The sequence below is a fragment of the Cydia amplana genome, chromosome 1 (assembly GCF_948474715.1).
Source record: "Cydia amplana chromosome 1, ilCydAmpl1.1, whole genome shotgun sequence".
Classification (NCBI taxonomy): Eukaryota; Metazoa; Arthropoda; class Insecta; order Lepidoptera; family Tortricidae; genus Cydia; species Cydia amplana.
In genome coordinates, this window is record NC_086069.1 from 6,447,991 (window position 1) to 6,471,636 (window position 23,646).

Here is a 23,646-nt window from a genome sequence, read left to right on the forward strand (position 1 = left end):
TACAGAGCCACCTTTTGTTGAATAGTATGACTTATTTAGTTACTATTTATTTCACTAGATGGCAGGAGGATTCACATATGCATAATTATTGTACAATTTACCACTAGATGGCAGCACTGGCAGCAGTTGCTTAAGTTAAATTCATATATATATAAATATTTCTGTAATATTATTACTTTAATTAAATTCTGTGTCATTAATATAATCTCAATATGTACTTTAATAAAATTAGATACATTTAATCAATCATAATTTTCTTTATCTGTTAAACAAAACGCCAAAACCGTGCGGACACAAAACGAACGAAAGTCAATGTCAGTCCAAGTTGTCAAAATATACGAATTTTTATTTGTAAAATCTTAGTGCGATATTTATTTTATAAGGGTTCTTAATCTGTTACTTTTAAATCCTGTTATAAATCAACAGCATGAATCAAATGAACTTGCATGTTCCTTTAAACCCAGTGGGAGCGGCTCCTAACGTCGGAGTCGGGGTCGGTATGCCAATGCCAGTAGCTGGTGCTATCATGCAGCAACCTTCCCCTCAACATGCTCAGCAAATGCAGCCAGCAATGGCACAGCCGCCTCAACAAGATAAAATGGACAATATCTCTAAAGTCAAGACGCTCATGAGCTCTCTACGTGAGTCTATACCTGTAAGTATAATAAATATAATCATACACTGTAATTTTAAATTTCTTGGAATAGGCCCTTCGGCATAAACATTAGTTAGTTTCTAAAACCTAGCAAATTAACTGCGGAGTGGCAGGATATACATGCCTTGAAAAGCTTATAATTCACTTATATCTTATATATGTAATGAATTATTTTGAAATCTGTTTGATTTATACAGAATTCTTTAACTTCTTCTGTTAAATGCACAGACCAATTATTAACCAATCCTTTTTTGCGAATTATACATAATCAATCACAATAAAAGCTTGATGATGATGAATATTGTGTTGCCTTGCTGGAAACAGAACAGCCAGTCTAAGAACTTAACTAACTTTATAAAAATCTCCAATAAAAGTTTATTTCAGTGTATAATTTGTAATACAAATGATGCCCACAATAACAAAAAAAAATCTGTCATTTTTCATCCATTTCCTTTTCTCAAAAATCAATGAATAGAGTTCTTGTACGAATCTGACTATACATATAATTGGCAAGACAACAGATATATATCTGCATCAACATAGAACCAGTTTCAATCAGTTAGTAATCTCAAGTAATTCAATTAACTTCACCCACAGACGCTTCACCCACAGACGCAACACCAACTGATAAGCTGCACCGCATTAATAATTATCACTTATGTAATTAATTTTTATTATCTTTCAGATGACTCTTAAATCAGCAGCACAAATTTTGCATCAGAATCACAATATTGATTCCAATTCAACGTAAGTTATTATTATAGCCTCTTTGTTTCCATCATCATGTTTCTTGTGTTGTCCCAGCATTTTGCTACGGCTCATGGGAGCCTGTGGGTCCACTTGGCAGCCTCTTTATTTCCATACTCTTTAAATTATTTAGTTTACTATTTTGCTTTTCAACGTAAGTTATGATTCAGTTAACCAACCCTACCCAACCTAGATAAGATTGCATCAAACCGTTTGTCACTGTAAAATTTTTTGTATGGGAAGTTTCATAGCTCTCTGTTGAGTGACATTAATCTGTCTGTTAATCGTTGTTGGTGCAACTGGCCCTTTGACTATTTAATAGTAGCCAGGAAGAAGACTAGGCTAGACTAAGTGACTGTGACATTAATAAATATCTCACATAATTGACAAATTGCAAAGACGTCAGTTTCACCAAAGGCAATGGTCACTGAAGACATTCATATTTTTATATGGCCATCTATGGTAAAATAACTAAGGAAATTTAGCCAGGTATTGAATTAGTTTTACCCAATTGAACTCAAAGGCGTCCTAAAAGTGATTACTTCTCTTGTTGTTGCAAAATTTGAATTTTCGTGCCCTAACAGTTTCATAATATTTAACAGAACCTCCTTCACCTTCACCTTTGTCACCTTCGAACAACTAGTGTCACCCATGGCCGCCAAATTGGCTCATAATTGTAACATTTGACAGATGTTTATAAATAACGCCTTTTGTAGGTATTTTGTTTTGGAGTAGTAATCCTTGAATTTGATAGCTTTTATGCTCATGCCTGGGATCAACAATTTTATCGCAAGAAAGTATTTATATAAGTGGTTATAACATTACACCTACAGTTATATTCTATGTATAAAGTGAAACAAATATACAAGTGTAGGTTATCAAAATAAGATAATATATGAGGAAATGTTCATCTAGGGCAAGAGACAGCCCCGCAAGGATCTCCATATTCTCCATATATATTTAGCCTTTAGTCGGACTATACATTATCTTTTATTTATATATTTCACTTTTTTTCCATTTTTGTGTGTCCTTTTGCCAGGTGGCAAAGGCCTCCTCCAATCTTCTCCATTCTGGCCTTTCCATGGCCACTCTACCCCACGTTATTCCTGCGACCTATCTTATGTCGTCATCCCACCTTTTTTTTGGTTTAGTATCCTTTCTGTTTCCATCTCTTGGGTACCATTGCGTGACGAGTTTGGTCTATTTGTCTTTTCCTCTAACCATGTGACCTGCCCATTTCCATTTTTGTCTTCTTATCTTTCTAGTTATATCCTGAACTTTAGTCTATCTGATGCTGCTATTTCTTACTTTGTTCTCTTGATTCCTATCATACTTATTTCCATCGCACACTGGCATATGGAAAGTTTGCTTGATATATCTTTTGTTAGAGCCCATGTTTCACTTCGGTATGTTAGTACAGCAGGTAAGATGCATGTGTCAAATAGCTTGCTTTTAGTTGATATGTGTAAGTTTTTGTCCTTCATTATTTCTTTTAGTCCCCAGTATTTTTTCGTTGTTCGTTATTCTTCTTTAAACTTTTTTTTTTATACTGTCTTCTGGAGACATCAGTTGCCCAAGATATATATTATGTATTCTTCCACATAAGAGATTTGAGTCTGGTCCACTGTTACAGGATCCTTTTTGGCATTAGTCATAATTTTTGTTTTTTCAGGGTTTAACTTCAGTCCAGCTCTTTCACTTTACAATGCTAGATCGTTAATCATCATGTTTAGGTCGCCAGATGTTCTTGCGAATAACACAATGTCGTCCGCGAATCGCAAATATGTTAGTGTGCGGCCACCTACAGTTATTACCAGATTATCCCATTCCATATTTCTGAAGATCATTTCTAATACAGCTAGGAAAAGTGCTGGTGATAGGGGATCCCCTTGCCTTACGCCTTTTTGTATTTGAAACATACCCCTTTCCCTTTCTTTTCTAGTTGAATGCATGCTGTGCTATGTTTGTAAATATTTCTTATTATCCTTATATATTTGTGTTCTATTCCCTGAACTGTTAAGGCTTCCCAGATTTTTGAATGTAGGTATTAAAGAGTCAAACGCTTTACTGTAGTCGATAAAGGCTATGTAATATGTTAGCTGGTACTCAGTATTTCTCTATAATTTGCCTTACTGGCTGGATATGGTCTAGTACCGAGAAATCCTTCCGAAATCCTGCCTGTTCAATAGGCTGTTCTTCATCCAGTTTTCTTTCTATTCGCTTCAGTATAATCTTTGCAAAAATCTATTCTCCATGATAATCAGTTGCTTTCTTTTTTACAGGAAAGGTATAGACGCTCCAGTGCCGCGATTTGATAAGAATTTGGAAGAATTCTTTAGCCTTTGTGATCAAATGGAGTTGCATTTGGTGAGTTGTTATAATGATTTACGTATACTGGCCATTAAGTATGAAGTGATATATCTAGAAATCCCACTGTCTAACAAAGCTGATGTTTGTCGGCGGAAGGACACAGATTAAGTTGTCCCTCCCCAACGCATGATACGTCCTCTTTTTCGCTCGTTAGATTGTGCCTTATTTACCGCTCAGAACAGTCCTTAGCCGAGCGCGCCCGAATTGCTGCCGATCCGATATGTAAGCGAGACAGGCCGCGTAGCCAACATGCCAATCGCTTCCGCTCAGAAACGCTACCGTCACTGTCGCATGTATGAAAGAGTGATAGAGAGACACAAAGCGTTTCGTTGTCGTAGGGATAGCGATTGATGTCACCTTGGCTAGACCGGCAGTGCTACTCGTATTCACGTATATAGTGAGGTGTCCCTCTCGCACACCGGAGCGGCGTGCAGATCTGCATTCAATGCGAAGATCGCCTTAGGTTCACAATGTGATTCTTTATTTATCCCAAAGTTACTTTTTACGGAAAACATTACCTAGGTTCACATGAAGTACTAGATACCACTGTACATTTATTGTAAGTTGCTCTGACTGAATTATGTCAGTACCAGAGCCATCACGGAAACTTCCAATATCCCTGGAACACAAAACATTAAACACCTCTCCTTTTTCTTCTGATTGGTTTCATTGCAGCTACGTGCCTATTGATTAGCGATCTCGTACAACACAATTTTGTACCTTATGTATATATTGATACGGTCTATTTCCATCTTTTAAGTTTTGTTCGCTAGTACCCTATTGAAATGGGAAAGTTGGTCATACATTAGGTAGGCTACAATGTTTATATATATCGTCCAATAATTAACTTATTGACCCGGGTGCTTTTGCTATATGTGCATTCTTATCTCCGATGTCTTTACGTGACTCCTTATCAGTTGTAAACATTTTAATGTTTTCTAATGCAAATCATCATGTGATGTTATCGGATATTTCCTCAGGACTTCAAAGGGCAGGACGTCATGGTCATGCCATACGTAATTGTCTGTTGCCAGGTCAATAGGTCCTAACATTCTTATTAATACCTGCTGCCAAGTATGGGAAAGATTTGTATGAACCATCAACTACACTAATCCACTTGAACACAACATAATAATTAAAGGCACGTATTTAACCGGTCAACTAATTAATCGAATTTGGGTAGTTTAAAAAAATAGAAATGGCTACGCAAAATTAACAGTTTGGCAACAAAAACGGAGCCTTAAAATATATCAATATGAGTTGTATTTTAATTCCGTTACAGCTTTTGATAATTTTTAGACAGGTACCAAGTATTTATTTGGCAACTGAATTAATATATTGGAGACCATTTATGAAGCACATTAAACAACTGTACCGATATTCGGAACCTAAAGTAATATATTGAGAGTGGCAACACTGTAGTTAGTCGTATTGTCCTTTTCTAGCATATACGTCCATCTCTCTCCCACACCCCCACCACTTCAGGCAGTTGCGTTTGACAATTTTGACAGTTAGAAATAAACGCAAATTACCTCATTGGCTTGCTGTTTTTCCATCTGGAAGGTCGTGAAGCTAAACTGCTGGTGAGTTTTTGAATTTGTACCCCAGTTTAGCTGACTATATTGAAAAACAGTTTCTAACGGCTTTTGCCGTTCGAAATAAATATTTAAATTTAGTTGTCCGTTAAACTATCTAGCAAATAAAAATGATCCGGAATAGTGATGTGCAAGTGTTTTCAAAGGCTGCCTGCGCGCACCGTGGCTATGCCAATGAAAATACTAAAATCACATGGTAGAAAACACATCGAGCTGGTAAAGCGTGCACGTGTCACCATTATAATTTAATTTTATTAAGTCTCTTCCGAGTCTTGTTAGTTTACATCTTTGTGTGTGTATAATAACGGTTGAAATTATATAATACTTAAATGGTGATGTGTGGAGGTATACCCTTTCAAGTGATTTGTGTTTTCGAATACGAATGGATCGGATAGTTAATACGTGTTACGTAGAACCTACGTATTAAGGTAGAAGCTTATAGACGTGTAGGGTTTTTATCTGTCCAAGTATCTATCAGCAATTTATCTTTTTATCCCGTTCCGGGTTAATATAATATTGCAAAATTAATTTTTTGGTAATAAACTTGCTGATAAATAACGTGTACCCGAATAGGAGTCGACGATATTTCCGCTCTAAGGGACACAAGGTAACGAACAAACCTACATCGCAAACATTGCATTTATTTTTGTGGAAAGTGAGTACTTCGGCAGTACATAAACTTAAATCTGACTAGACATAGAGAGAGATTAGCATGGCTCTGCGCAAGAATGACATGCGAATTCGTGAAGTATTTCACTCTGTATCTATCAACTTATATCTCTCCAACTAGATCTTTGATTTATGTAGGTAGGTACCTACTTAAATATATAACTTAGCAGGTACTTACAGCTTTAAAGGTTAAGGAAAAGAACTCTTGCATGTAGGTGCTATATGTGCTTGTGTTATTTTGAATTTGAATAACTTGATTATTAATTCTATACGTAACTAATACATACAAGAGGGTCAATTCTTAAGCCTACTTACCTACCTACATAAATAGTACACTTAAACTAAACGTTTCAAATAAAATCGGAAGCCTGTGACATGGAAGGGCATTAACGATACGGGAATCTTTAGATTGATTCATTGACGAAGACGCATGGTTTGGTTCATATTGTCAAATTATATTAGTTAACTGTAGAGTTAAAGTTTAGTTTTGGCAAATCTGCACGTCACCGTGAATGACACTTTCTAAAAGTGCCTGTTAAAGCCTGCGTAAAGCCTTTCACCTTGTCGAGCAAGGAACCCGCAACTTAGGGAATATTACCCATAAACTCAGGGTATTTGATTTGAATGATACTTATTCTTAAACTTACGTTTGTTATGGTTCCACCTGCTAAGGTGCGCCTAAGAGAATCTTTTATTCGTTCACAAACTAACGTCAAGTTATTTGTGATGAAACCAATATATTATGTACCTATCTAAACCTGCGCAAGGCTGCCATGTTTACACCTGCGTAAGGTGTGCCAAAAGAATCTTTGATTCGTTCACAAACTAACGTCAAGTTATTTGTGATGAAACCAATATATTATGTACCTATCTAAACCTGCGCAAGGCTGCCATGTTTACACCTGCGTAAGGTGTGCCAAAAGAATCTTTGATTCGTTCACAAACTGACGTCAAGTTATTGATGATGATATTATAACCTATGTAAGCCTGCGCAAGGCACGTCAGACATATTCACAGAAATATAAATGATATGGTCATAACACAGGCGTGCGAGTAGACCACAATCACAAAAATATTACAAAGATTAAAATAATGTTTTGGGTAAAAATCAGTCGAAATAGGCAAGGCTTCGTTATTAGAGTTTTCATTTTTGTTTACCAATCTATTTCAAGGGTCCCGAACACCCTATTGGCTAAACCCGAAATTGGGCTAATTAACTGTGGTAAAAGTGAAAACTGCTTTCCATTTACATAACATTTCTAAAATTATAATAGGTAAAATAAAAACCTAAGATTCCAGGCCTATCTCGACTCATTTTTATTTTAAAGATGAAAAAATCTTTGCACCCTAATATAAAATTGTGGTCTGGAGACGCTAAGCCTCATAACTTGGGTGGCATAGATAATACTAAGAGATTTAGTCACCTAATTTCGACTATAAGCCCAGGCAGAATATTGATAATTAGAATAAGGAGTGGTCAATCCTCCAAGGTCCATACAATCTGTGGACTCTAATTAAATCAGGCTCGGTAAGCTCACGACACGACAGAGCTTACGATTCCATTCTGAAATAAGCTATGTTTACAATATATATTACCCATGGTGTGAAACAAACAGCCTGCTCAAGGTGTACAAAGGGTCCGTTTAACGGCCCTATAAACATCTACAAACCTTTGAAGTCTAGGCCTGCTACAATATGACAGACTAGAAATAAATACATATGATCCCAATGTAAGAGCAGCTCACAGTTGCATAAATTACATTTGGCTGGAGAGCACTTGTCTTTCAGTTAACATGTTTACGAGTACCTACCTATGTACACGACATGACCAAGGTTACCTACCTTTTTACATAATTATTATATCCCTGACTGCCATGGTATATTAGGAAAATTATCATGTGCTGGCGGTGCTGCACAAGCATGTTTGAAATAAAATATACAAAACTGGCCTAACGGGCGTTTATGAATTATGTATTTTACACCCTTGTGTCTGTATTGTGACCCTGGAAGTTTTAAACCACCTGTATCGTAAGTGCTCCTATGCACGGATTAAGTTTATAATAAACTACCCATGCCCTAACCTCAAGGGCAAGTGCTTCTATGCACGGACCAGATACTGTTATCACTTATTTCACTTATCATGACTTGTCATAGTTTGATACTACACGTTTAATAAATTTAAGACCGTGGAATGTACCCACTACAAAAGGTTTTTAAAAATAGTGACTGAATGGTTTGCACGAACGGTTCTAGCACAGTTTCTGGGCGGTCACGTCTAGGGCATGACCCTCTAGTTCTCAATTTATACAAAATTATAGCATTGTGATACTGTTCGCTTTGCACAATAAAATAGGGGAACAGGAGCACGCCTTGCGAAAAGGCGAAGCTATTTTGAAACGCAAAACTTTCAAAAATAGATTGAAATATATAAATAATTATGTTTTTGGTGTGGAACATGTAATTGTACACCCAAACAAATGCAATCATTTATTATATGTTAGCAAAACTCTGCCAAAGTGTTAGTCTGTCTCTACAGTGTAACCTGAAGGCATGAATGCACATGAATCTCTTGAAACATGGTGGATTAACTAATTTACACCCCGTCTGTGTCTTGCTCCTACCAAATCCACAAGTTGAGGACCTCAACCTATCTAGGCACCCTTCTTGCTCGAGACCTGAAAAAATAATCTCAAGCAGTCAAGTGTCGGAAAACCAGGTCCACACTCTTAGCACTACCGTGAATATATCTAAGAACTCTGTATACTGCCTTCCAGGAGGCGGGATGTTAATAGACTAGCCTATATAGTAGGCCAGAGATATAGTATACAAAAGCACACTGGCCCAAATCCAGTAATATTATATGCACTTCAGAATACAAAATAATTGACTATTCTGCGTATATTTGATATCAAAAAGTTACAATTACCTACCCTTAGGTCATAAGGAGGATAAATATACATAAATATCAAATATATTCGACAAAGTGTTGACCCTAGCATTGGATAAAATAGGTTCCTCTTAAACGGCATCTGCGCTGTTGGCTTTGGGCCCACGGGTGCCCGGCAAAAGGTCGGGGACCCCATGGTTCCGCACAGTTATTGCAAATAATGTAAAATCACAAAATAAACACAAATTTTCATTTTGGTTAAAAACACATATGCGATGAGCTAAGGTTTCGAATTAAGTACCTTATTCTTAATCTGGAAAGAGAAGACTGAATATTCAGAATTAAGCTATGTCTATGAATGGTTTACATAAATTAAGCCACTTTAGCGTTCAGAAACAATCAAGTTTATGTCTACTAGTAGGCACCAGATAAGGTAAACTACTCATACTGCATATATAGACAATAATGAGTACAATTAAGGTCACTTGATGATAGCTAAACATGAATATAAGCAGAATGAGCTGCACCTATACAAATATCATTGATAAAGCTCTGTGGCAATTCTACATTTACCATTTGAACGCCAAGAGCACCAAAAAGCGTCGTAACTAGTGCCCACATGAGTATTATGATATGGCTTAAGCTCTCAAAGTAACCTTCACAATTTTAAGTAAGATTTGTTTAGGTCCATTAGCTCGCGTTCGCGTTAGTAAAGCGTACAAACGATTAAATGCATTTTATAGCTATAACCAAATAAATAGCTCACACTGGCTCACAGTCATTAAAAGAATTCAGTAAAATCATTAAAAGTATTCCCTATGACATTTTATTAAGTACCTACCCAATATTAACTTTGTGGGTAGTGATAGTGATATAACGAATATTTAAAATATTCGTCTACTTAATCCTGAGGGATTCTGGAAATAAGAAAGGTCTTGTCCTTGTTATATCCTGCAACTGCTTACCTTACTAGATAATTATTATCAAATTTGTCAATAATTGGGAGTTATAAATAAAAACTACTCGAGTACTTTATGATTTTTATCTTTTCATATTTTAATTACATCACTCCATATCACAGATGTTGTATGCTCCCTGAAGAGTAGACTGACTTATCTTCTTTTACATAGTCTCACATACATATAATTAAGTACTATAGCACCCTTGTGGTGACTCACTTATTTTCGTTGAAAATTTATAAGTACCTACATTAAATACGTACATAAAATGGAAAGTTAGTATCATAATATAATGGTATATAAAATTGTATGATTTACTAAATACCTCTCTCCTCACATGTATTAAAATAAAGGGTGTACTACATAATTAATTAATTAATTAAACACTCCTAATATAATAATATTACATATACATAATATGTAAGTACATGTATAATCACATTGGCTTGGCGTCTTCCCACCACCAGGCGATAACAAACACGTCTCAATATATTACTTTAGGTTCCGAATATCGGTACAGTTGTTTAATGACAGCGTTTTACACAAAAATAAAACGCTAATTAAATAACTTACCATATTCGGAACCTAAAGTTTTAATCCTGCCTGGTGTAAATATGTATAATTTTGAGACAATGAGGTAATTTGCGTTTATTTCTAACTGTCAAAATTGTCAAACGCAACTGCCTGAAGTGGTGGGGGTGTGGGAGAGAGATGGACGTATATGCTAGAAAAGGACAATACGACTAACTACAGTGTTGCCACTCTCAATATATTACTTTAGGTTCCGAATATGGTAAGTTATTTAATTAGCGTTTTATTTTTGTGTAAAACGCTGTCATTTTAAAAAGAAAACGGCTATCTATTAATGAAAAAATGAAGTTCATTTAAAATATTTTGTTTGGTCATTACACGGTCAACCTAACACGCACCTCCTCGCTTCGCTCGTCGTCGCACCTATCTGTTGACTGCTAAACACAGTGGTAACTATTGAACTTAGTAATTAAAAATTTAAAGATCTAGTGGTATAATGGCCATTAGGCGTTTCATGATTAGAAATTTCGACTATAAGTATACTGACCATTGCGTATTGGTAAATTAATTTGAGGTGTTTTGTGTAAAAAGTGACCAATATTCATAAAATTTAACTGCTTTCATGTTAAAATTCTACCTAGCTGAAACGATATGCTCAGTTATGATTAGTTGATTACTTAGGTGTGAACAACTAGATGACAACTAAATTTTATGATCCCTTTACAATACTAGTTGCCAATTTATTATTTTAGACGCCAACGTATCACTTTAAGTTCCCTATAATTTTTTTGGGTGGCTTGATTTTGCTGCCTGTTTTTTTAATAATATTATGCTTATATTTGAGGCTAATATATTTTTTTTGGCGCTAAAATATTAATGCACAGCCAAATTATATTATTATATGCCCAATGAAAGTTCCTATTTATTATTTTAGTTGCCCGGTTAATAATAATAATAATCACGCAAAATAGGCACAATGGTTGTCGATTTGCGGAAAATGCCCAGAAACACTAACTAACTAACTAATAATAAGCCATAATTAAACACAACATAATAATAATTAATTTTGAAAGGATTTAAAAAGTTACTGCATATGTAAGGACTTTTTATAGTAGGTACTTGTGTCAGCTACTGAAAATTCTATACTTTAATCATTTGAGCTTAAAAGTACTAGTTAGTACTTGTTGAGTAGTGTTAGTACACAACACCGTTAACTGACCATTGGTGACCTTATATTTTTGCAATGTGGTTTTCGAATTATCAGTTAAAATTACGGACGATTATATTGATATCTAGTTATTAGAATAATGTTAGTAAATTACCGATGTTAAACATGTGATAACATAAAAAAGATATTACAAGATTTAACATCAGGACGATGACATTTAATAGGTCTCATTAATGATAAAGTCACTTAAATCGGCGGAAATATATTTCAAACTTGACATAATTAATTCACAAAAGGAGAAAGCTATGTTACCTACTGTTGCTTTCAGATAAACAGTCATCAATTGATGAATTGCGTGATGATAACGATTTAATTAAGCTGTGAGATTGTTTCAATGCAATAATTAACTAGGGTCCTCTACGGTAGGGAAAGTGAAGATAATAGATACCTACATACAATAGAGCTGACTAAGTTGAACTAAAATACATATCTTTTGGGACTCGGCGCTCTCTTGACCATTATTGGAATTCTTTATTTTCAAGATCAAATTGAAGTAGATAATAGCTAGGTAGTATGGACATCTAGTAGGACGTTAGTGACCTTATGTATGTACCTACATTTAGAATTTGATCACTGTATAAATCGTTGTGATATTTATGTCGACATTTGTCGCAGGATTAAATCATAAGTTTTGTCCTCAGCGTACCGCGATAACGTGCATCGAGCAGCAGCAGTCAGCGGCGCACTACCTGCCGTCACCCGTGCACCCCGTACGCCTCGACTCCGGGCCCAGCGCGGTGAGTGCTGCTCATTGTTATTGTTACCACCGACACAGGGCACTGTCGCACGGGCACGTGCAGCGAGCGGCAGTCGGCGGCGCACTACCTGCCGTCACCCGTGCACCTCGACTCCGAGCCCAGCGCGGTCAGTGCTGCACATTGTTATTGTTACCACCGACACAGGGCACTGTCGCACGGGCACGTGCACGTGCAGCGAGCGGCAGTCGGCGGCGCACTACCTGCCGTCACCCGTGCACCTCGACTCCGACCGAGCCCAGCGCGGTCACTGCTGCACATTGTTATTGTTACCACCGACACAGGGCACTGTCGCACGGGCACGTGCACGTGCAGCGAGCGGCAGTCGGCGGCGCACTACCTGCCGTCACCCGGCGGCGCACTACCTGCCGTCACCCGTGCACCTCGACTCCGAGCCCAGCGCGGTCAGTGCTGCACATTGTTATTGTTACCACCGACACAGGGCACTGTCGCACGGGCACGTGCACGTGCAGCGAGCGGCAGTCGGCGGCGCACTACCTGCCGTCACCCGTGCACCTCGACTCCGACCGAGCCCAGCGCGGTCACTGCTGCACATTGTTATTGTTACCACCGACACAGGGCACTGTCGCACAAGCATGTGCACGTGCAGCGAGCGGCAGTCGGCGGCGCACTACCTGCCGTCACCCGTGCACCCCGTGCGCCTCGACTCCGGGCCCAGCCCGGTGCACACTGCTACCACCTACATAGGGCACTGTAGCACGGGCACGTGGATCACTAAACACGATACACGAAACCTGAAATAAACTCTGAAATATTGTGGGGTAGAGAAAAAATCTTCCTACTTTATGGGCTGGCAAGCAGACAAGTTATTTTTTTGTAGAAGTGGACCTTCCTGCAACGGCATAAGGTCTACATATGGTTCGTTCGTTCGTGTCGTTTATACCTACGGACAATATAAGAAAATATAGATGGATATGCTTTTGAATTTCAGCCAATACTAGAAATAGAAACTAAACAACATAATAGGATGAAAATAATTTATCTCATCTCATAATGATTATGTACTGATTCTTGTCATCTAAAGAGATTGTGTTCATACCCGACCGTACCCGAGGTACCTTTGCTTTGTTACCTATTGCCCCTTGTGGATCTACTTGATATTGATTCCGGTAATTAAAGAATAAGTGTTTGTATTCCAGGAGAGTACCCTGAGCTACCCCCAGTACCTGAACACGGTGCGGCTGCAGATCTCGTACGCCAAGGACATCCACGACACGCTGGTCGCCGCCGCGCAGACCGAGTGGCTCAAGAAGAATTAGCTTTAAACCCTCCTCCCCAACTAGCAAGTAAGATGACTGTTACTATAAGGCTAATATTAAACATTTTTACGGAATCCGATTTTTATCAATTATCAATATTATCATTAACTAGTCTGCAATCGCCAAGGCATGAAATTAAATCACCAAATTGTAAAAAAAACTTTATTTCAGGGAAAAATGGATAATGCTTAGTATATTTACATCTGGGTACATAATACGAAATCTAATGCAAATTACAATTTACATAAGCTTTTTTATAATGTCCACCTAATTCTTACCGATCACAAATCAATTGCACGAATTTAATCTTGATATTTTTTCAGACATGTTTTTGAGATCATTTTAAACAAGTAAGGCCATAAAACATTTGAACAGTACATACAGATCACCAAAATATATAATCACATTTATAAAAAAAACAATAGATACATTCGTCGACTACATATCATCTCCTTGCCTAACATTCTAAAATAAACATAAAACACACAACATTAAAGTCAAACAAAACAATCAAACCTAGCTTTTATTTCTTAGAAGTAAACAGATAGTTAGATCATTTCGAAGAAGTGGTAAATGTCACATGTTATCTTCAAAAGCCATTTCGAGGACCAGCCACCAAAGATTTCGCGAGGACCAGCCCGGGCTCTCTTCGGACACCGCACTTTAATTTAAACACTTTTCAAATCTTATTCATATAAAATATCACATTAGGAATGAAAATTAAAATACTATCAGTCTCTTGTTCTTGAAGACGCTATTGCAGGAACATCAGTTTCACTAATCCAGCAACTTGCAGTACCTGGAACAAACAAGGTAGCGTTACTATCAGCTCAGTATTTTTTGCGAAAACATGACTTTTTGCAGCGATACAGTCGGATACAGTGCGCTGTGACACCCGTTGCCTTGTTAACTGTTGTCCGAAACAGTCGTGTGTTTGCATACATGCAGTAGCGATTCAGTAGTGTGACCTCGAACTTAGAAATTACTGTGTTCGGTAGTTCCAAGTGCTCATGTAAAGCCCCGTCTCCATATCGCGCGGCAAACCATCGAACAATGGCTCGCGCGGCAGTTCGATGGTTTGCCGCGCGATATGGAGACGGGGCTTAAGGTTCTATTGGAAGGCAAAAGCTATATCTGCTGTATAGCGGTGACACATTGAGGCGCGCCCAGCGACAGCCGCGGGGGGCTACACTCGAAGGGACATAATTCCTGCTTATCATTCAAGAGAATATGTTTGCGTTTCTGTGACCCTAGATAAACTTATTATTATGACATAAATAACGCTGGCAGTCCGCCCGCTGTGGAATAATACGGGCTCATTCATATGATGGATGCTCGGACAAACAACTGCCTGTAGCTGTACTAGAAATATCTTGATGAGTCTAGTAGTAGTAAAGTCGAATTAAATTCATACTATACGAATGCTTTATCAACGTTCAACTCAGATGTCAATCTAGAGGCACTGACCGATTGAGATATCTACAATGAATAGAATTCATTAGGTATCATAGAAATAGTAAAACCTATTTTAACCTACTTCATTTGCAAAATAAGATCTTGTTTGGAAAGTATTCACAACGATCCTTTGTTACGAGATATATTTTTGGTGCTACAGTTGAATTTTGGGTCAGTTTGTTCATTAACTCATTGACAGTAACTTGTAGGAATTCCACACGGCCTTCACATTAATTATCATTGGTACAAGGTACAAAGTGGTCTAGAAATCAAATTGGTTGGCTGTGTCAACATGAATGTCCTATAATAGCTGTTATCAATTATTCTTTATAATTAGTTTTCTCGGTACCACACGGAGTGTTTGTTTTCCATTTAAGTAAGTACAAAAGCCTACGACCCAAGATAACCCAATATCATCGAGTCCTACAAAATTGCAAAAACAAATTCCTATCTCCTGCCTATCTATTATTTTATGCAAAACATTACCTATACATTATAGATATGCAGAGGGATACCTCGTAATAATATTCAATAGTCATAAAATTATATTACATTTGTGATGTTCGTATATTTCATTTATGTAATGTGTTACGTATTTATCTATCGTAAGCAACTCGCAGTAAATTAATTATAAATATGTATTATAATGAAGCTAAGCACATTATTATGGCCGAGAGAGATTAAAGCCAATGACTATTTACTAATGATTCGTTAGTGGTCATCGACCCTCTGGTCTTGTTATTTGTACTCTCTATAAATCGCATTTGTGGAAACGTATAAGTTTACGAGATATAAAACATTAGAAAATATAGGTACATATTTATTAGCCAACATTTTTACTCTAGCTAGGCTAGGGTCATATGTAGGATGTAGGTACTTATAGAACCCGTCTACGCCTACTCTACACCGACTTTGACAGAACAAAATGTGGAGCGTCATTACAAGGTCATATTTTCATAGAAATTATCATGACATTTCCACACGTTGTCTTAACAAATGCCATGCAAAATTACTTTGGTTCAACTCATTTCCTTGAAACGGTTAATTTAATAATCATATGTTTTTGTATCATTATTTCATTAATGAACTATCGTGTAATGAATCATGGCATGTTTTCTTCCTGCAGTTACAATAACAAAACCATAAATATCTCAGGATCGTTATTCATTGATAAAAAATATACTAAACCTTGTGAGTATCTGTTATTATACGTCATTGATTTTAATGTTACTAAGATGCAATTAACAATGACAGATTTAATTGATTTAAATTGTAATGTATTGCGACTTGTGACAATAACTGACAAGAAATTATTACCTACCTACTCGAGATTAAGTATTGTCGAAGATGCGACGGTCGGCTTTTGGTTTTTTTTTTCTGATGAGTCTAATACAAAAATGAGTGCCAACAAAATAAAAACAAACACGCGAACACGGGAATTTTTAAGTTATTGCAAATAAATACTCTTTAAGACGAAAGCAGTCCTCTACTTCCGTCCCGCGCGAAATCGCCTTTTCCTACAAACGTAGTCCTCATTTTCCTCTCTGGATATTAACATTATTGAAAATATTTTGACACAATTAGTTGTATTGTATATCAACCCCAGCTACAATAATAAAAAAAATCAAACGTAGGGGCATAGCAAATTATGTAAAAATGTTTTTCATTATCTCAATATCCAGAGAGGACAATGAGGACTACGTTAGTATGGGGAAGCGGCCGTCCCCTTTCCTCTTAATGCACACTTCATTACAAGCAGGCGTGGCTCACTCCGCGATATCGTCGCTTTGCTACAGGTATAAAAATAGCTAGGTAAAAGTACATCCGTTCCACACCAATTTTGGTGGCTAACCATAAGCCGCGCGTGGTGCTGTCAGCGCCATATCTGTGCTGATCGTAACAGACGCGTTTTGTTAGAGAGTGAGTCTTCTGTACCTAGTACTATTATTTATTCTGTGATACAAGTAAATAATACAGAGGACTTTCCGGTTCGAGCGCCATCTTGATAGTCACGCCTCGTGATTAATTCCTTTGTTTTTAGCTCATTAATATTGTTTAAAGTGTAATATCGGTAGCTTATTATACAGTAAACTAATGTGGTAGTGTGCAATGAATGGAGAATTAATCTGGAAACGCGTTTAACCACCAATTTAGAGTCAACGGCCGGTAGTCCACGTGCTAATTGTAAAGACCGGCTATCGCTTTACAAGAGCTAATAAAATCACCGAACACTGACTGTCTATTACCTTGATACCAACTTGATACTGGCGAAATAGTCCTACTGGACTGAATCCATAATTTTGAAAGCCATAAAATGAAGAAGAAATAACAATTTACTTGACGTTGGGTTCGGGCAACACCGCCCTTAAGTCCATAACAAGAAATAATAATAATAATAATACAGATAATACAGCGACTCAAGTAGAGACAAACAAGAAGTACCTACTCTACTACATACTTACCTATGTAAGTAGTAGGCTAGTAAGTACTTCTTGTTAGTTGTAAGTAGGTAGACTAGGTAGATAGTTAAAGTTACTATATTCGTTTTAATTTATTGTTGAAATATGCAAAGAAGGTAAACCAGAATACTTCCTGTGTTGTAATGTCACGATCGAAAACATCCCTATCCTAGTAATCGTTCTGTTTATCCATGTATAAGTACCTACCGAGTTCTACTGAGTGCAGATTTGAAAGGTCAAAGGGGCCAGGTCAGATACGGATGTGACTGCGCTGCCATTGGAAGGTCACGTAAATTAGTTAATTCGTCTCAGTCGCTTTTCGCTCCAATGCTAGGGGGGGTCGCGTCAAAAAAGGGTTTAAAAACACTGCTGTATTCAATCTCTGTGACAAAAGTAATGTTTTATAAAAGATTGCGCAGCGCGTCATCACCACGCGCTGAGCTGCAAGTTCTAACTGAAGGCACAGTATAATGAAGAGTACTAGCATACAGTATGGACGCTCCCTGCCTCCCGTTGAAAGTGCCGTCCACCCGCTGAGACCCGCTCTCGGTTACCTCACAGTTACCCTACAATGTCTTATCTCACTCACACAAGCATGGTACGCGTTCACCTACACGAACTTAGGCTGTGTGCGTAGGAACGCGTTTGTTTCATACATTTGATCGCCAGTGTCCGAGGTGTGCTGAAGGTGAAGAATAAAGTACTCACTTGGTTCAGCCGAAGACCTGCTGCGCAGCGTACGTGATGTGCAGGAATCCATCGTCGCCGCGGAACTGTTCGTACGCTTGCGCCATGGTCATGCTGTGGCTGGCCAGCACGCGCTCGTTCACTAGCAGGTATAGGGCCTAAAAGAAACACATATTATTCTATTAGTACTCTACGTAATCTCGTATCAGCACTACCCGTTCATTGTTGTAAGTTATTGGTTTCCTGCTACCCAAAGGTTGTCTGGAAGAGATCGCTTTTGAGCGATAAGACCGCCTGTTGTTACCTAATGTAATGTCTGTTCTTTCTCTGTATTCTTTTTCATCATGTGGTGCACAATAAAGAATATATTATTATTATTATTATTATATTAGCAACCAAGACTCCTGATATGGCCATTTGGCATTTGCACAACTTAGGCCAATGCGATGGGTTATATTATGTTATGTACTAGTATTAAGACTAAATCTACGCAAAATTGCGCCATTAAATTAAAACTCCATTCTGATGTATCTTCGAAAGTACTCAATACATATTCCTTACTTTGACATCGTTAGAAGATCTATTGCATTTGGTACCAGTATACAGAGTATACTTGTGCCGATATTAAACACAGCGGGTAAATCTCATAGGTACCTAAACATATTTTCATCTTCGCGTGACTTACTTGTGAATCCCGTAGCTTCATCTTTGTCCTAATTATAAAGAGGAACTGGGACATCGTGAGCTCTTGGGGCACTAGAAACTTCTTTCTCCCCAACGCCGGAACTTCCCTTTCTCGTATGTAACGTTCCACGTACAACTAAAAAAAATACAATTTTAATTAGATTTCAACGCTATTAAGTTTTACGGTTTTACAGACATTATGATTCTAATTTGTTTTTTCTGTTCCCGAACAAAAAAGAGAGAAAGTTTTGGTGCAAGGCAAAAATAAATCGCAGGCGATATTGACCGATCTAAAAACACAAATTTTGCCCCAGTTGGTATCCTTAACTTGAATGCTTATTTTTTCTGTCTGCATGGCCGGACTACACGGAACTAATGAAAAAAAAAATCCTTTCTAGATTGAACAGTCAATGTATGAGCTAGAACTTACCGGTACTTTGTTCGGGAATCTATGCCTTATCGCTTCCACTTCTTGTTTTCCTGTCATATCTGTAACAAATGCAAACATTTTACTATTCATATACTTCCGTTGTCTGTTTACATTACTTGCTTGCCTTGTAATGTACCTCCTGTCGCTTGGACATCATACAATAATTTATTGCCTGTTACGCGGTTGATGAAACGTTAATTAGCTTTATTGATGGCTTCAGCACACTTGGTGTCGCTTTCCGTCTTTCCAACATAAGGCTTCCAAAAAAGCAAAGCTTTGTGCTTTGTGTAAGAAGAGTAAATTGATAAGATTGATTAGTAAAATTAAACAACCATAATAGGCTCATGCTCAGCATAGATCTGTTGTTGATTATTGTACTAACCGTCCTGGTAGCCGAACACCTCCTGCGAGGCGTACGTGATGTAGAGGAACCCGTCCTCGTCGCCGTGTTGCTCGTAGGCCTGCGCCATAGTCAGGCTCGTGCTCAGCATAGATCTGTTGTTGATTATTGTACTAACCGTCCTGGTAGCCGAACACCTCCTGCGAGGCGTACGTGATGTAGAGGAACCCGTCCTCGTCGCCGTGTTGCTCGTAGGCCTGCGCCATAGTCAGGCTCGTGCTCAGCATAGATCTGTTGTTGATTATTGTACTAACCGTCCTGGTAGCCGAACACCTCCTGCGAGGCGTACGTGATGTAGAGGAACCCGTCCTCGTCGCCGTGTTGCTCGTAGGCCTGCGCCATAGTCAGGCTCGTGCTCAGCATAGATCTGTTGTAGATTATTGTACTAACCGTCCTGGTAGCCGAACACCTCCTGCGAGGCGTACGTGATGTAGAGGAACCCGTCCTCGTCGCCGTGTTGCTCGTAGGCCTGCGCCATAGTCAGGCTCATGCTCAGCATAGATCTGTTGTTGATTATTAAGTACAGCGCCTGTTAAATATAAAACTTGTTAAAGTATTAGATACCTCATGATAAACATTTAATTTTATGTCAGAACTTGTCAGTCAAATAAAAAATAAAGGCATTCTTTAAGAGATCCACTCTCAATTTTGGTGTAGGTACCTACATAAAATTTAACGTCATTCATTAGTTATCAAACTTATCAAAGTCGAGCCCCTTTTATTCGTCGGCAGAACCTTGTATGACGCGTGAATACAGATCATTATCTATGGTTAAATTTACATTGTACCGATTTAATTATTCTCTCACTTGTAAACAAGTTTGTTTACCATTTGTTGACGTACGGATATGGGGCACGCTCAAACTTACATTGTGGTAAAAAGGCTTGACTTACTTGGTTAGGTTTTATTTTTATCCTGTTCCTAATTATAACTAGAAACTGTGACATTGTGATGTCTTCTGGCACTAGGAATTTTGACTTGTCCAATGCTGGCAAACTTCTTTCTTTCTGATACCTCTCCACTATAATCTGTCATAGGAAACAATGTCTTATTAGTTGCATATAAGGCTCATTATTTTTGTTTATAAAATTTCAGGTCTAATTAAATCGACATAAAATCATTCAGTTTTGCATTTTTAATTACTTACTATAAAAATAATAATGCCACAATAAGCTACACGTAAACATTCAATAAGCCAACAGATAAAATACAATAATGCCAATGGACCATTTTATAAAACTAGGAAATCTTACCGGTATTTTAGTTGGAAATTTATTTTTGATCGCCATCACTTCTTCCTTTCTGGTGACTGTAACAAATACAAATATTAAGTAATACTTAAATTATATACTTACCTTATCCAGATCCACACATTCGAGTTTGTGACAGGTTGGTATTTAATTAAGTTTCATTGATATTGAGTTTAGCGACTGAAACTCGTTTGTTCAACAATCACATTGCTTCAATACTGATTTACCCTAGGTACAGTAGGTCTGATTGTTACCCGCCAAGCTATCGTTTGACCTGCTCATTGACATCTAGGTACAGGGTGGTGGGTGGTCTAGGTCTAACTATCTAATGGCGATTACTCGTACCACTAATCATTATTGTATGATATTAGTATTAGGTATGGTAATTATAACGTCGTGACTTATTAACCTGTGATTAGGTTTGTTATGACTGCTCGCAGTAGGTTCTTCTTTTATCCAGTGGGATATTTTTATTTCTAGTATATTTTGCCAAAATTACCTACATTATAGGATGCGAACCCGTCCATTTATCATTTTATTTTTCATTTATTTTGGTTGTGTTACTGAGTCTTAGATGAATTTAGTCTAGGTACACAGCCAGTGCCAATGCCAGTCGGTATTTATTACTATTTAATTTACTACAAGTAGACTTTTAAGGAACTTGTGATAACAAAATGCAATCTCGCACGCAGTTGTAAACAAATTGAGTTCAATGCACCAGTTGTAGAGCGGCACGAAACTGAATCTCAATTGTTTAATATTTCGTGTGGAAAACAACATTTAGATTAGGTATAAGTATTATGATGTTTGGCCCATATTTTATACAATTTATAGACGGCTTAAAATAATGACAATTAATATTTCACGCACTATTTGTTCCCATGAAGACGTTTAATGGAGCTTTTATGGAGTGTAAACGGATGTCCTTTCACATGAATGATATGATATGATAAATCTCGCTTAATAAACATATTATTCTGACATGGCCTGGATTATCCGATAAATAACTGATAAAATGCAGATAAACTTAAGGTCTTATTTGATTTGAAATAGGCGCTAACTATAAGATGTAGTTCATAATCTCCCGCTTCATAATTATCTCATTAATACTTACTTTGCAGAGAGTAGTTGGAGGGGTAGTTACCTAAATCGCAATACTTGACTTCTAATCACTTAGATTTCGCATAGGCTACCTAATTGTGTGTGTAAATTATATGCAGCGACCTCGTTACATGAGAAGGAAAGATTTGAAGCAAACATGAACTTAAAAAAATATAATTTTCACACTTTTATCATTCATGGGTTAAATGTTGTCCTGACTGGTTTCATTTTAGTTTTTAAACTTCTTACTTGCTATTATTGACCAAAGGAAGAGAAGTTTTAAATAGGTACAGTTAACAGGAGGAGCCGAGTTTTAATTGCAAGTGCCAGAGATTTAATATAAGAATCACGTATCTACGAATGAGTAAGGATTTCCACATATTTATCGAAATATACCGAACCGACTGGTTCAAGATTCTACAAAATTATCAAAAAAATGTAAGTGACTTACCAAACGGCTTTTTTGATTTGAAGCACTGTCTCACATTATGGTTCACATCATGTTTTATCAACGTAGTTACAAAGTTCAGTTCCATTTCGAAAATAATTCCTTTACTAACGATTCGTGATGTGTATTCGTGCTATCTAAATGCTCCCGGCCGTGCACCCTCTTGCCACAGTGAAGCTCGACTGCATTAAAGTAAACAACATCTGGAACTTTTATCATTTAGCATTAGGTCGAGGGTTGTCATACTGCTCTAATCATATCACTATGTGCACGTATATGCTTACAGGTTTTAATTATTTGTTATTATAATTTATAGTGACGAAACGAAACCGGAATTAACCTTATATGTATATTGTAATATGTGGGTAGGTAGCTATCTCACATTTATACAAATGTAAGGTACCTACTGGCTACTGGAGGGTTATTCGTTAAGTTTAAAAGTTGGTTTTTTAATTTATAAACCTACTTTAATTACTGCTGTGTTTATTGGGCACTGTTACTTCATTATAAAGTTAGGTTGGTATTATGTATTAATATATTACTACAAAGTAGGTACTTAATCGAATATGTTCTAGGTAATAACTTAATTATCTATTAGGTACCTATAAGTACTTGCCATAATAAAAGAAAACATCTTTGTAACTAAGTACTATTTTGTGTAAGTATACAGTAGGTACTTATTTTAGTAGGTATTTTTCCTGTTTCACTGTGGTCTTAACTTGATGTTATTGTTGTTGATCTAAGTGACGTCTAAGATAGGAAGATTTCCTGGAAGGGGTGTGTCGAGCTGCAGGGCCGTTACATCGTGTTGCTAAGTGAACGTGTTTATTATTGACTAATAGGTAAGTATATTATCAGCGAACTATGATTAATTAGAAATAATCAGGTCCTGGGTTCGAATCCCGGTAAGGGCATTTATTTGTGTGATGAACACAAATATTTGTTCCTGAGTCATGAGGGTTTTCTATGTATATAAGTATGTATTTATCTATATAAGTAAGTACTTATGTATATCGTCGCCTAGCATCCATAATACAACCTTTGCTTAGTTTGGGG

At 37.3% G+C, this 23,646-nt stretch overlaps 2 protein-coding genes and 1 non-coding gene across 3 annotated transcripts; 2 read left to right on the plus strand and 1 right to left on the minus strand.

The window, feature by feature from the left end:
* Positions 1–377: 377 nt before the first annotated feature.
* Positions 378–13,750, plus strand: LOC134662371 (mediator of RNA polymerase II transcription subunit 29). The gene is made up of 5 exons (XM_063518580.1): positions 378–655; positions 1,341–1,402; positions 3,685–3,769; positions 12,283–12,378; positions 13,557–13,750. The coding sequence occupies exons 1-5, from the start codon at positions 428–430 to the stop codon at positions 13,674–13,676; spliced, it is 591 nt and encodes a 196-aa protein (XP_063374650.1). The 5' UTR covers positions 378–427; the 3' UTR covers positions 13,677–13,750.
* LOC134654982 (U6 spliceosomal RNA) lies at positions 6,027–6,130 on the plus strand. Its single transcript, XR_010097399.1, has one exon. It is a non-coding gene; the product is annotated as a U6 spliceosomal RNA (small nuclear RNA).
* Positions 13,751–14,301: 551 nt separating the features above from the next.
* On the minus strand, positions 14,302–22,913 carry LOC134662379 (uncharacterized). Its single transcript, XM_063518589.1, has 8 exons — positions 22,594–22,913; positions 21,045–21,100; positions 20,685–20,819; positions 20,182–20,320; positions 19,392–19,450; positions 18,963–19,097; positions 18,299–18,435; positions 14,302–14,475 (listed from the first exon to the last, which is right to left on the minus strand). The coding sequence occupies exons 1-7, from the start codon at positions 22,676–22,678 to the stop codon at positions 18,304–18,306; spliced, it is 741 nt and encodes a 246-aa protein (XP_063374659.1). The 5' UTR covers positions 22,679–22,913; the 3' UTR covers positions 14,302–14,475; positions 18,299–18,303.
* Between the last annotated feature and the right edge of the window lie 733 nt (positions 22,914–23,646).

What these genes read in the sequence shown, in the direction of transcription:
- LOC134662371 (XM_063518580.1), top strand. Translation starts at nt 428, where the DNA reads ATGAATCAAATGAACTTGCATGTTCCTTTAAACCCAGTGGGAGCGGCT. An exon ending in AATATTGATTCCAATTCAAC is followed by an intron (nt 1,403 to 3,684) that starts GTAAGTTATTAT and finishes TCTTTTTTACAG; the next exon opens with GAAAGGTATAGACGCTCCAG. An exon ending in TCGACTCCGGGCCCAGCGCG is followed by an intron (nt 12,379 to 13,556) that starts GTGAGTGCTGCT and finishes TTTGTATTCCAG; the next exon opens with GAGAGTACCCTGAGCTACCC.
- LOC134662379 (XM_063518589.1), bottom strand. Translation starts at nt 22,678, where the DNA reads ATGGAACTGAACTTTGTAACTACGTTGATAAAACATGATGTGAACCAT. An exon ending in CAAATCAAAAAAGCCGTTTG is followed by an intron (nt 21,101 to 22,593) that starts GTAAGTCACTTA and finishes TATTTGTTACAG; the next exon opens with TCACCAGAAAGGAAGAAGTG. An exon ending in GATTCCCGAACAAAGTACCG is followed by an intron (nt 19,098 to 19,391) that starts GTAAGTTCTAGC and finishes TATTTTTTTTAG; the next exon opens with TTGTACGTGGAACGTTACAT.